Source organism: Cavia porcellus, unplaced genomic scaffold, assembly GCF_034190915.1.
Source record: "Cavia porcellus strain 051 isolate PalLab524CR breed Dunkin Hartley unplaced genomic scaffold, mCavPor4.1 scaffold_5, whole genome shotgun sequence".
In the NCBI taxonomy this organism is placed as follows: Eukaryota; Metazoa; Chordata; class Mammalia; order Rodentia; family Caviidae; genus Cavia; species Cavia porcellus.
This window is the reverse complement of record NW_026947488.1, coordinates 73944085-73956902: the sequence shown is the minus strand read 5'-3', so window position 1 is coordinate 73956902 and position 12818 is coordinate 73944085. Positions and strand designations below refer to the sequence as shown.

General features: G+C 35.4%; 1 protein-coding gene across 4 annotated transcripts in view; it reads left to right on the top strand.

The window, feature by feature from the left end:
• Hltf (helicase like transcription factor) overlaps positions 1-12818 on the top strand; it is a 95476-nt gene that overhangs the window by 61193 nt on the left and 21465 nt on the right. For all 4 annotated transcript variants that reach the window (XM_013159901.2, XM_005006723.3, XM_013159900.3 and 1 more), the window contains 2 exons: positions 1244-1379; positions 2144-2323. In XM_013159901.2, the coding sequence (XP_013015355.1) occupies positions 1244-1379; positions 2144-2323 (316 nt within the window). The remainder of the gene's footprint in view (positions 1-1243; positions 1380-2143; positions 2324-12818) is intronic.

Sequence of the window (12818 nt, the reverse complement as noted above, 5' to 3'; positions counted from 1 at the left end):
TTTTATCCTAAAGTTTGAAGAATTTATTATTTTATTGAAGTGTGGGGTTTTCTAAATATAAAATGTCATCTTGTAAAAAGTGAAAATTTGACTTCCTCTTTTCCAATTTGAGTGTACTTTCTTCTTTTGCCTAATTACTCTAGCTGAGACCTCTAGTAGGGTGTTGCATAAAAATGGTAGAAATGAGCAGATTTTTGGGGGTACCTGGAATCAAACTCAGGACCTTGCACTTGTCAGGAAGGCACTTATGCCACTGAGCTATATCCCTGGCCCCAGAAATGAGCATCTTATATTAAACTTTTAGCCAGGGATATAGCTCAGTGGTATAGTGTCTGCCTGGCAAGCACAGAGTTATCAGTTTGATCCCTGGCACAAGAAAAAAGGAACAACTTTTAAAAATTTAATTCTTTAAAATGTATCAGTTTGGCAAGTGAATGTGTCTGTTCCAAAATTAATCATAAGTCATTTAATAAAATGTTTTGACTTGTTCCTCAAATTACCCATGTTATAACAACCTTGTTTTTTTTTTTTTATCGGTACCAGGGATCGAACTCACGACTGCCTGCTTGCAAGGCAGGTTCTTATGCCACTGAGCTAAATCCCCAGCCCCAATATAACAACCTTTGGTTTATAGTTGATTTATGGAATGATCACTGTAATTTTCTTGAACTTCTGGAAAGAGTAGACACTAATCCATTAATGAGAGTTTTGAATTTTTTTTGTTACCCATTTTGGGACCTATTTGCTGCTCATGACACCTTTACTAGAATGTGGGAAAGAGAATAAATTAGTTGCAGTTTTTTTTTTCTTGTTACTGCAGTTTACTTAACAGCTCGGAAAGTAATGTACTTTGTAAAGAGAAAGTTGAATTTACTGGGTTTATGACCTTTTTCTTAGTATGGCAAGTGGGAACTAAAAGTTATGCCAAAACTGTACTTGGAGATGTGTATGTGATTCACAGGGGGTTATTGGCACAGCCTGATGGTGTGCCTGATGTGAAGTATCCATTTTTCAGCTCTTGTCTCTGATTAGGCAAGGTAGACAGTCCTGTCAGATGCTGTGCTTCAGAGTTGTAACTGGAGCTGTGAATCTGGCTCATATGTGGAGCATTTTCCTAGTAAGTCTGAGCCCTCAGGTTTGATCTCCAGCATCACAACACACACACACACACACACACACACACACACACACACACACACACATCAGCAAAACCAAAGTTTAACTGTCTCCTGTTTGTGTTTAGGTACTCCTATTCAGAATTCTTTGAAGGACTTGTGGTCTCTTCTTTCCTTCTTAAAACTTAAACCATTTCTTGATAGAGAATGGTGGCACAGAACAATACAGCGTCCTGTTACAATGGGAGATGAAGCAGGACTTAGGTGAGTAATTTCATGACAGCTGATTTATTAGCTCAATTAAGCTGGATAGTCTTCTGTTACTATTTTTACTTAATTCTGGATTTTAGTCTCCACTCCACGTTAAGAAACTGTATTTCAAGTTAAGGAAAACATTTTTTAAGGAAGTAACATGCCCTCTTTTTTTCTGACATTGGGGGGAATGTGAAGATTATGGTATTGAGAAGACATTTCATACACTTCTGAATTCTCATGTTTTTATCTGGGGACTACTTACTGCATTTTAAAAATTTGATTTTCATATTATATGTTTAATTTTCATATTGTGGAAGACAGGCTTTTTTAACTTACAAAGAGAAAAACTTTATTTTGGCTCTCATAAGGTAGGATCTTTTCCATATTTGTATTCTTAGAGTATTTAGTAAAGTACTTGGTACTTCATTGGTGCTTGGTTAGAGTTTGAGTGTTAACTGTTGAGTAATATAGTTGACAAGACAATGGAGAAAGTAAAGGTTAATGACTAGAGTAAAAATGGAGAGAAGAGCATAAGACAAGTAAAGATAAGTTATAAGAAGATTAAACAATGATAAGTATGGAATTGAAGGGAAATTTCAGTGCACTTGCTACTGTAGAAAATTCCTAATTATCAGATTAATTAAAGATCCAAATGAGTTTTAAAAAAACTTTTAAGATTATACAGTAATAAACTAAAAATACGTTTTGTTTCTATTTGATTAGCTTATATAAAAATCAAAAATGACATAATTATTTGCTTTATTTTTGTTTAGGCGCTTACAGTCCCTAATTAAAAATATAACACTTAGACGAACAAAGACAAGCAAAATTAAAGGAAAACCTGTTTTGGAGTTACCAGAACGTAAAGTATTCATTCAGCACATTACACTTTCAGATGAAGAGAGAAAGATTTATCAGTCTGTGAAAAATGAAGGCAAAGCTACTATTGGAAGGTATGGAGAAAAAGACTGTGTTACAAATCTTTATTTATTTGTTTCTCGTTAGCCAATTTGCATTGTTTTAGACATGTTATTAGTGACGAATATCTCAATATATTGAAAATTTTTCTAACAAATTAATAATTGAAGTAAATAATAGAGTGATTTATCAGGTAAATAATCCCTTAAATAAAAATAAAAAATTATATAAATTATTCCATAATGTTAATCAGAAGACATTGCTTGGTTCTGTTTCTGACTTTGTGTCATTGTAGTAGATAAATAACATTTTGAAGAGTATATATGTACATACGTACGTGTGTGTGTGTGTGTGTGTGTGTGTGTGTGTGTGAGAGAGAGAGAGAGAGAGAGAGAGAGAGAGAGAGAGAGAGAGAGAGAAAGAGAGAGAGAGAAAGAGAGCGAGAGCAAGATACCAACCTAGTAAGAGTCACATCTTTGAGGGGAATGTGTGCAATTCACAAATAAGATGAAAAGCTACTATAGAGTTACCCAACAGAAAAGTATGAAGAAAGTAAAGATGAAAGCTGAGGAATCACAAGAAAGAAGGAATAGTTGGTAAGGAGCATCACATTAGTAGAGAGACTCAGAGAAGGCTGTTTAATTTTGTGATTCAAAAGTTGCTGGCACAAACTCTCAGGATGAGGTAAGTAGCGAGATTGTCAGAGTGGATTATGGAGAAGTAGAGGCTGAAGAGATGGGTCATTTTTTCACAAAGTTTAGCTTTAAAAAGAAGAAAGTGAGATCATTAGCTAGGATTGATTATGGATTGCTAAATCATTTTTTAATAGTTTCATTTGAGTAACAGTGTTTTTAAGAGGAAGACTGAAGAGTTTACAGGTACAGCAAAGAATAAAGCTAGCTGATGAAAGAAAATGAAGCCCACTATAGAAGGAAATAGTATTAAAGAGTATAGTCAGTGGGTTGAGGCAAGGGTATGTAAAGAGTTGGAAGCTGAGAAAGATAAACTGGATTTGACTAAAAGGATGGAATTGTCATTTGCACAGTCACTTTTCAAGATGAGTTTGAATGGCAAAATGCTCTTTGTAGTGTTGAACACACATAGAGAAACTAGTCAGCAAGACTTACCAACAAAATGTGGGAACCTGAGAACAGGAATTGACTGAATAAAGGAATTAATAATTGGTAGAATGTGAGTAATTTTGTCTAAGCAAAATTAGTGATATGAGTGTCCATTGGGACCAGAATCAGTAGGAGACAAGTGGATTCTGCAAAAATAGGTGAATCTTCAAAATGTGGAAACTTTAGTGAAGCAAGTACAAAGCAGGGTAGGAAGGAACTCAAGAGGTTAGGAAAGAAAGATGTTCCAAGCAGGACGTTTTAGAGTACCAAATCTTAACGGTGGAAATTAAGGGTTTTTTCATTTTCTTTTAACCAAAATTTATTAAATACCTACTGTGTACCTGGCACATACATGTATTGAGATACATCAAAATGAAACAAAAAATCCCTACTATTAAGAAATTTATATTTTAATATGAAGAAACAACCACTGAAAAACATTAAAGTTTATGCAGGAAAAGCAGAGAAATAAGGGATAAAGTAATGGTGACGCTATTTTCGTAAGATACTCAGGGATGACCTTGAGGTCTAAGGGAGATTGGGGTTGAAAGGTACTTAAGGCAGAAGGAGTAACAAGGCTGAATTGGAGTGCTTATAGTAGGCTTTATGGAAAAAGACAAGTGTAGCTGGATAATACGGTATTAGGGTGTCAGGTTGTATGAATGAGGGTTGTGTAAGGCTCTGTGGCATATTTCAGCAACTTTAGCTTTTACTCTTCGTGAGATAAAAATCTTGAAGTTTGAGTCAAGAGAGTGACATAATTGATTTACATTTTGAAAGGATCAGTCTGTCTGCTTACTCAAGTTTGAACTGTTGAAGAAGGCCCTAAATAGGGAAACTGTGCCAGTAATCACAGTAATACGTGGTAATGGTTTTTAACATGAGAAATGGTTGGATTGTGCTGTATTTTGAAAATAGAACAACTTGAATGGTATGATATTGGTTGTGAGAAAGAAGAATCATAACTCCAAGGTGTTTCACCTACATGACTAGAAGGATGGAATTGTCATTTACAGAGTTAGAATTTTAGGTGGATCAGAGTTTTTAAGATATGATCAGAAACTCCGTTTTGGACATAGCAATCATGAAATGAGTCCAAATGACAGTGCCAGATAGTTGGGTATTAGAGTAGTGTTTTCAGTTGGATATACAGATTTGAGAATCACCTTGTTATAGATGGTAATTGAACCCAAGAGACTGGTCATCTACAGGAGTGAATAAAGTTAGAGAAGAGGTCTGACAAAGAGGACACCAGTGGCTGGTGAAGTGGGAAGAAACTTCTGTTCTAATACTTGGTTTGTAGTAGGTCCTCTAAAGAGATCCCTTAAACTAAACTGGAGGAATGGTAGGTGGGGTGCTAACAGAGGTTATTCCATTTGAAACAGTGTTGTATTTTAAATACTCTTTTAATACCCCATACATTTATTACTCACTTAAAGGCTATTTTATACTTGTTTTAAGTGTATTAATGCACAGCAGTTTTATTAATCCAGTATACTTATTAACCACATTTTATAGATTAGGAAGCCGGGGCACAAAACTGTTAGGTGACATGTATAATGTCACACAGCTAGTGAATGACAGAACTGTTGTTTAAACTGTAACACTTCAACTCTAGAACTCATAAGTTTAACATTTATATTATGCTCTCCATTCCTCGCATTCTTGAGTATATAGCAATGTTGCCCTAAAAACCCTACTTTGATAACAGTAGCAGATTCATATGTAGCACTTAACATAGTCCAGGCACAGTTCTGAATGCTTTAAATGCAGTAGCTTTTTAAAAATAGCCATATGAGGTATTTACTCTAATTGTGTAACTGTTTACAACTGGGGAAGCTCAGGCCCACTGCTGAGTTAAGTGGCCTTTTTGAGGTTACATAGTTAAACTGCCAGAATCAAGCTTTAAATTCACAAGTCTAGCTCTCTTGACCATTCCCTCTATCACTTTAATAGTTAAAATCAGATTGGCTGGATATATAATTAGATCACCTATTCTTCAGAACCTATAGTGTTACTGTGTCACTGTATTTTGTGTTGAATATTTCTGTGGAAAAGCTTCATTTTGTTTTCGTTTCTTTAGTTTAACCAGGGACCTCTCTGTTGACGTTGCCTGCAACTTTGAATTTGTACTTTTTTCCTTTCCCTTTCTTGGAAACCTTACTTTAATTACTGTTTTTTTGTTCCATTTTGTTGCTATTAGATGGCTTTTGTCTATTCTTCCTGGGTATCATCTTATTTCTAATTTTTATCTTCTAATTTTGATTTCTCAGTCCTGTTTTCCTCATCCTTTCCTATGTTTTTGTCAGTAACTAGCCTTTTTAAATTCTGGTTTCAGTGTGAATTGCCCTTCTCTGAAGGTTATGGTTCCTTCTTTTTCACACTCTCAAGCTTTATGAGTTTGTATTTCATCTCTAGCTTGACTTGTGCTTTTTATCAAAGCTCTTTGTTTTTGCCTTAAGTATTATCTTTTTAGTAGAAATTATTTTTTTGAGTGATGGCAATCACTCATGCCTTCCTGGAGTGATGGCAGTCATGGCAATAACCTTGGTTATAATTTTATTCCTTCTGTGACAACACTTTTCTTGTGAATTTTCTTTCACTGTCTGCCTTTTTCTATGCTAATTATTACTCTTTGTTTGACTGTCTTGAGTTATTTTTGAATTAACTGTTAGATAGTGAAGTTATATGAAGGTCATACAATTTCCCAGAGCAGCTGAAAAATTCTAGTTTACATTTGAGTTTTTGTAAATTTTATTAGTGCTCATTTAATGGACATCAAAAGCATTATGGTTGTTTTCAAGGTAGATGCTATAACCTGTAGCCTTTTTTCTGAAAACATAGTACATCTGTATGTTTCTTTGGTCTCTACTTTTTGGTGTAAAATTGTCCAAAGAAGCTCTCGTTATCACATAGATGTCTTGTTTCCGTTTTTACACAAGAGATCCTGATTTTACCTTCAGAGTATCTTATATTTTAAAGAGTTGTTACCTGGCAGGGCTGTTTGAGATCTGCAGTCATCACTGTGAAGCTTTTCTATCTGACCTTTACTGCAGTTCTTACTGGTTTCTTATATATTGTGCCTTATTGTTATAAATCTCTTCCTTAGGAGTTTGCTTTTCTGTTTTTTAGAAAAACATTATCAGTGAAACCATTTAGAATATTGCATAATATTTGGCATTTTTATCTGTAGGTATTTTCTATTTTTTCAGACTGCTGAAGGTGCTTTTAATTTGTATTTCCCTGCTTGCTTGTTATTTGACATTTTTCCCTTTGTACTTACTGAATATTCATTTACATTCTTTTGTAGTGTCTTGTCACGTCTTTTTTTTTCCAAATCCATTTTATTTCAGAGTCATCAGGTCTTTTGTTCACAATTTAATTCTGTTATTTTTTCTTTTTATTGAGTTTAATAATTCTTTATATATTTTGGATACTAGTGTTTTGTCACGTAGCAAATACTTTCCCCTATTATGCTGCTTGTTACTTCATTTTTTATAGGTGTCTTCTAAAACTTCTGTGTTATTTTTTTATAAGTACATGTTTGGAATAAATAATGGCCACATTCCTCCTGGACATTCGTACATGTATACAATGCATCTTAATTCTTTTTGTTTTTAAATCCCTTTCACTTGTCTTCCCTCTCCACTCCCTTCATCTCTTGGTCCCTTTCCCATATATGAAAGATCGGTTTCATTATTTCCCATTATCTTTTCTTTTATTCTTTATTTTGGGTTCCCACATAAGAGAAACCAGGTGATATTTAAGCTTTTGTATCTGATTTATTTTACTTAACGTCTTTGGCTCAAAATACATCCCATTTTCTTACAAATGGCTCAAGTTTATCCTTTCTTTTGGCAGAGAAGTACTTCATAGTGTATAAATACCACATTTTCTGTATCTATCCATCTGTTGATATAGGCCACTTACAAGATTTTGCTGTTGTGAATTGTGCTGCTGTAAACACAGGTATGCTTGTATCACTGTAATGTGATGTCTTTAATTCCTTTGAGAAGATGCTTAGAAAAGGAATAGTTGGGTCAAATGGAATTTCTTGTTTTAATTTTTTGAGGAATTGCTGCATTGATTTTCATAATGGTTGTACTAGTTCATATTTCCACCAAAAAAGAGACCAACTTGAGCTATGAAATGAAGATCAGTCTGTTTTGAAGATCTATGTTTTGAAGATCAGTCTGAAGTACATAGTGAGACCTTATTTCAAAAAACAAAAAAAGAAAAAGAAAAGAAGAGAAACAAAACAAAATGAAAGGGAAAAAATTCAGCAGTGAATCCGTTGTGAACTGGGCTTCTCTGAGCATTTTTAAAATTATTTTTTCAATTTCATGGCCTCTTACTGGATTATTGAGGGTTTTTATATCATCTTGATTCAGTTACCTAGTAGTTTAATCATCTATTTTTTTAAAGTTGTTTCTACTTTTTTATTTTAAAGACAATGAAACAAAGCAGTGCAGTACAAGCTGATCAGAACAAAACAATGCAGGCGACACAGGACTTCAAAACAAGAAAACAGGAAATCGACAGTGGCTACCATAACTCCTCTTGTTTTCTTTGAAATAGTTGTTCCTGTTTTTCACACACAATAAATTCAAATAAACAGAATAGTATAAAACCAGTCAAAACAAAAGAATAAAAAAATTTAAAAGCCTTCAAAACCAGACAATAGAAAAATCAACAATGGCTACCATGTCTCTCATTTTCTTCAAAATAGCTGCTCAGGACTGGGGTTTTAGCTCAGTGGCATAAGTACCTGCCTTGCAAGCACATGGTCGTGAGTTCAATTCCCGGTACCCATTAAAAAAAAATAGTTGTTCATACCCTTCACACATACTGAAATCAAATAGTAGAAAACAGACTAAACCTATTAAAAACAAAGAATAAAAGCATTATTGAACTTCATAACAAGATGATAGGAAATCAGTAATGGCTACCATAATGTCTCATTTCTTCACATATAATAAAATCAATTCTTATAAATTGTTTAGGAGAAATTCTAGTCCTGTGTAAGCCTATATGTGGGAAGTCCTATAATTGGCTGCCACCTTGTATCTGCAGGCCGCACCGCCTTAACTCCCCCTGGGAGTTAAGTTTGGTAGTTAAGCAGCACCGTGCCTAGCTTGTTTGGCCTGGCCTATTCAGGGATTATGCTTATGAGCCCGCGTGTGAAATTTAAAAATTTGATTTAACCTGTGACCCTCAGTCTTGCCACTGTTGCTAAGTTACCTGCTGAAGTCTCAGAACCCAACTCCCTCCTCCTCAATACCATATATATTTGATACTCATTCCTTGAATAAACAAGACTTGATCGGACTTCTGTCTTGTCCCGTTCTTTGTTTCTCTTCTTGTCCCCTTTAATCCCCACTCCCCCTCTAGGGTCTCCGTGGACTTGCTTGCAGGCTGGGACACCTATACATGTACATCTGTCCTTTCTGTATTACAGGAAAAAATAAAACAAAGCAAAATACCAGACAAACAAGAAACAAAAGAGACAAAGAGCACAAAACAATGACATTATAGCTTTCAGAATGAAGTGGTAGGAACATAACAAAGTTTGTTATTTTGCATAGTTATCTTCAAAAGAGTTACTCAGATTACCAGATGCAGGCATGCAAAATTGATCTAGTCCTGTGAACGTTAACTGTTTTGTTTCAAGAACTAATAGAATTAGTAGTGCCATCATCTTGGTTGTTTATATATAAATTTATTTATTATATCTTATTTCTTTTCCTTTCCTTCCTTTTTGCTTTTCCCTGAATTATTTTTCCCTTTGAGTTGTTTCTTACCTTTTCTCAGTATTTATTGAAGATTTTGTATCTTATTTACTCTTTCAATTTCATATACTAGGGAGACAATACGGCATTTATTCATGAGTTTGATTTATTTCACTTATGTATATGGTCTCAAGTTGCATTCATTTACCAATAAAAGCCTCAGTTCAATCCTTCTTTATAGCTGAGTAGTACTCCATTGTATAAAAATACCACATCTTTTTTTATCCATTCATCAGTTGATGAGTGTTTGGGTTGTTTCCAAGATCTGGCTATTAGCAACTGTGCTGCTCTAAACATGAGTGCACATATATCATGGTGGTATGATATTTTCAGTTCTTCTGGGAATATGCCTAGAAGTGGAATAGCTGGGTCAAATGAGACTTCCAATTCCAGATTTTTGGGGAACCTCCAGACTGATTTCCACAGTGATTGTACCAGCCTGCACTCCTACCAATAGTGCAGAATAGTTCCTTTTTCCCCAAAGCCTCTCCAGCATTACTGGTGGTTTTCTTGATCCTGGCCATTTTTTCTAGAGATGGAATCTCAGTGTTGTATTAATTTGCATTTCTCTAATGACCAATAATGTTGAACATTTTTTCATGTATTTATTTGCCATTTGTACTTCTTCATCTGAGAACTATGTATTCATCTTAGATGCCTATTTTTGAAGTGGGTCTTTGAATTTTGGAGGCTTGATTTTTAAAAATTCTTTATATGTTCTAAATAAAAGTTCTTTGTCTGAGGAACAATTGATTAAGATTTCTTTCCCAATTCATGGGCTTTCTTTTTTTTTTTTTTTTTTTTAAATTTTATTTAAGGAGAAAAGAAAAAAAAAGCAGGGAAAGGGTACAAGTTATACAGATTTACAGGAAAAAAAAATGAACAGTAGGAAATCACTAGTTAATGGATTACATATTGTCATCTTAGAAATAATTGTTCAAGTCACAAAATTAAAGCTTGTAAAGTGGACATTCCATCAATGATACTGCAAACAGTTCTGTTCATTGATCCAATAAAACTCTGTGATATCATTTTCTATCTTATACACTTAAATATACATGCAGTTATATAGTTTGGAGCACTTTCTTTTCCTCTCTTTTGTACCATGACTATTACACATTTTGGGTTTCATTGCTCCCATGGTTCTTATTACTTTTTTGGAAGAGAGTAAAACCAAATGTGACATAACAGAACAGAATCGGTCAAGTCAAAAGGGTGGACATAATAGATAATGTAAAAACATAATACAAGGTGATCAACAATGGTTACTATAATGCCTCCCGCTATCTCTAATAGAATTGCCTATATCGTTAGTTATAATACAATTGAACAAAACAGTAAAGAATAAAACCGACAAAACCAAAACATTGGAGACATTGTAGTTCTTCAAAAGTAGATAAAAGTCTACAAGAATGGGCGTCATAATGAATCTCATTATCTTCACAGCTGATGCCTAAACTTTCGAACCTGATACTATCCAGCAAAACAGAATAGGGGAACATCAGTTAAAAACCAGATGGTGAGAGTAATACAGGGCTTTAAATCAAGGTAATGAAAAGTCAAAGTGGGTTACTATAATATATCCTGCTATTTTTTTCCTTTAATTAAAAGGATAAAGATAAAAAAGTAAATAATGGAGTGGAGATTGAGATAAAAGGCATAACAACAAAACAGCGCAGATCAAAACATAACCATTTAAGCAGAATAGTGTTTCACCACCAGATAATCCTAACCTAAAGGTAGTTACCATATTGTCTCTTTCTTTGAAATCCTTGAGTACAACTTCGTATACTGTAGCATTAAGTATATCAAAACAATGTAAAACCATTCAAGAGAATGACTGCATTACAGAGTATTTAGAATCGACTAACAGAAAATGAATAATGGTTTCTGTATAATCTCCTTGTCTTTACAAGGTTTTTGCTTATACTATTGTACATAATAAAATCCAGTAAGATACAACCTATTTAGACCATTGGAGACAGAAGGACAAAAGCTAGATGAGACTTCAAAACAAGATGATACTAAATCAGTATTATCTATTAAGATGTCATTTTCTCCAAAATAGCTGTTCCTATCATCCAATCTTCTCTGCCTCATTTCTGTTGAGCTCTTTTTCTGTCAGTAGCTGTCAGTTTGTCTTCTTCATTTTGTTCTCTGCTCCATTCGTTGTGGCCTCTCTGCCATTATTTCTGGATTCTTTGTATTTTTCTTTTTTTAGAATATCCTGCAATACTCTCTGTAGAGTTGAATTGGTGGTTGCAAATTCCCCCAGTTCCTCTTTATCCTGGAAGCACCTTGTTTTTCCATCAATTTCCAGGGACAGTTGTGCAGGATATCTCAATCTTGGCTGGAGATTATTATCTTTCAAAGCTTGAATTATTTCCCCCCACGCTCTTCGTGATTTGATGGTTTGTGCCGAGAAATCTGCTGTAATTCTGATGGGTGTTCCCTTGTAAGTGGTCTGTTTCTTGTCTCTTACAGCTTTTAATATTCTGTTCTTGTATTGAATTTCTGGAATTTTTATTATTATATGCCTGGGTGTTGCTCTGTTTGGGTTGTAGGTAGCTGGGGTCCTGTATGCCTCATACATCTGAGTATCTTTACCTTTTGCTAAATTAGGAAAATTCTCCTGGATTATTTCTGTGAGTAGCTTTTGTAGTTCACTTGTTTGTGTCCCTACTTCTTCTTTTATGTTCTTAATCCTTAAGTTATGGATCCTCTTATCATCTTCTTGTCTTTGTATTATTGCTGTTTGTTTCTTTGTTATTTTTAAGAAGTTTTTCATTTCATTCTCCCATATTACAAGTCTGCCCTCCAGTTCAGATAGTCTGTCCTTAGTTTCTTTCAAGCTGTTATGCCAGTCTTCTATAGACTTCTTAGTATCTTGGTAGTCCCTTTGAACCTGCTTCACGTATTCTATGCTTTCTCTGTTTTCTCCATCAAACAATTCTCCCCTTTTTTTCTGTTCTTCCATTCCACCGCCTGTTTTTTCTTGGGTGGTACTTAGCATTTCTCTAACTATTCTGCATACTTCTAGCTTCAGGTCATTGATAACTTCGTTCCTGAATTGGTCTATGAGGCTCTCTATATGGTGCCTTATGTATATTGGTGCGGTGTCTGCTATTGCCTGTTTCTCAGAATTGGGGGCCGAGGAGACTTTCTTGTTGCTGCCTCTTCCCATGCTGCCTCTTCTTCTCTGTTCCTTATATATGCAAGCTTATATAAGAGGCCCAGCTTCTCTCCCAGTCAGCCACAGCCTGATCGAATTGCGCCAGTTAGGTGTTCCCGCTCACCGCTGTGCACCAGGGAGTTACAGACCAGGCAGCCTACGCGTCTCCCCTCCCGGCCACCGTCAGGCTCTGGGATCTGGGTTGGGACAGCCTACCAGGTCCGCTGGCAGTGTCACGCAGGCCAGGCACTTTTCACCAATCCCGCCCGAGAGGGGGATGTGTGGCTGGAGTCGCCACCGCGCCCTGCTCCCGCAGGACTGCTCGGGCCCAGAAAGTCCTCCGCTGGAGTCAAACTGTGGTAGAGTGTCAGCTTCTCTCACTCACCTCACCACAAGTCAGTGCACGCCTCCCTGCCGTTCACAGATTGCCGTTCTCAGAGCTTCTGCG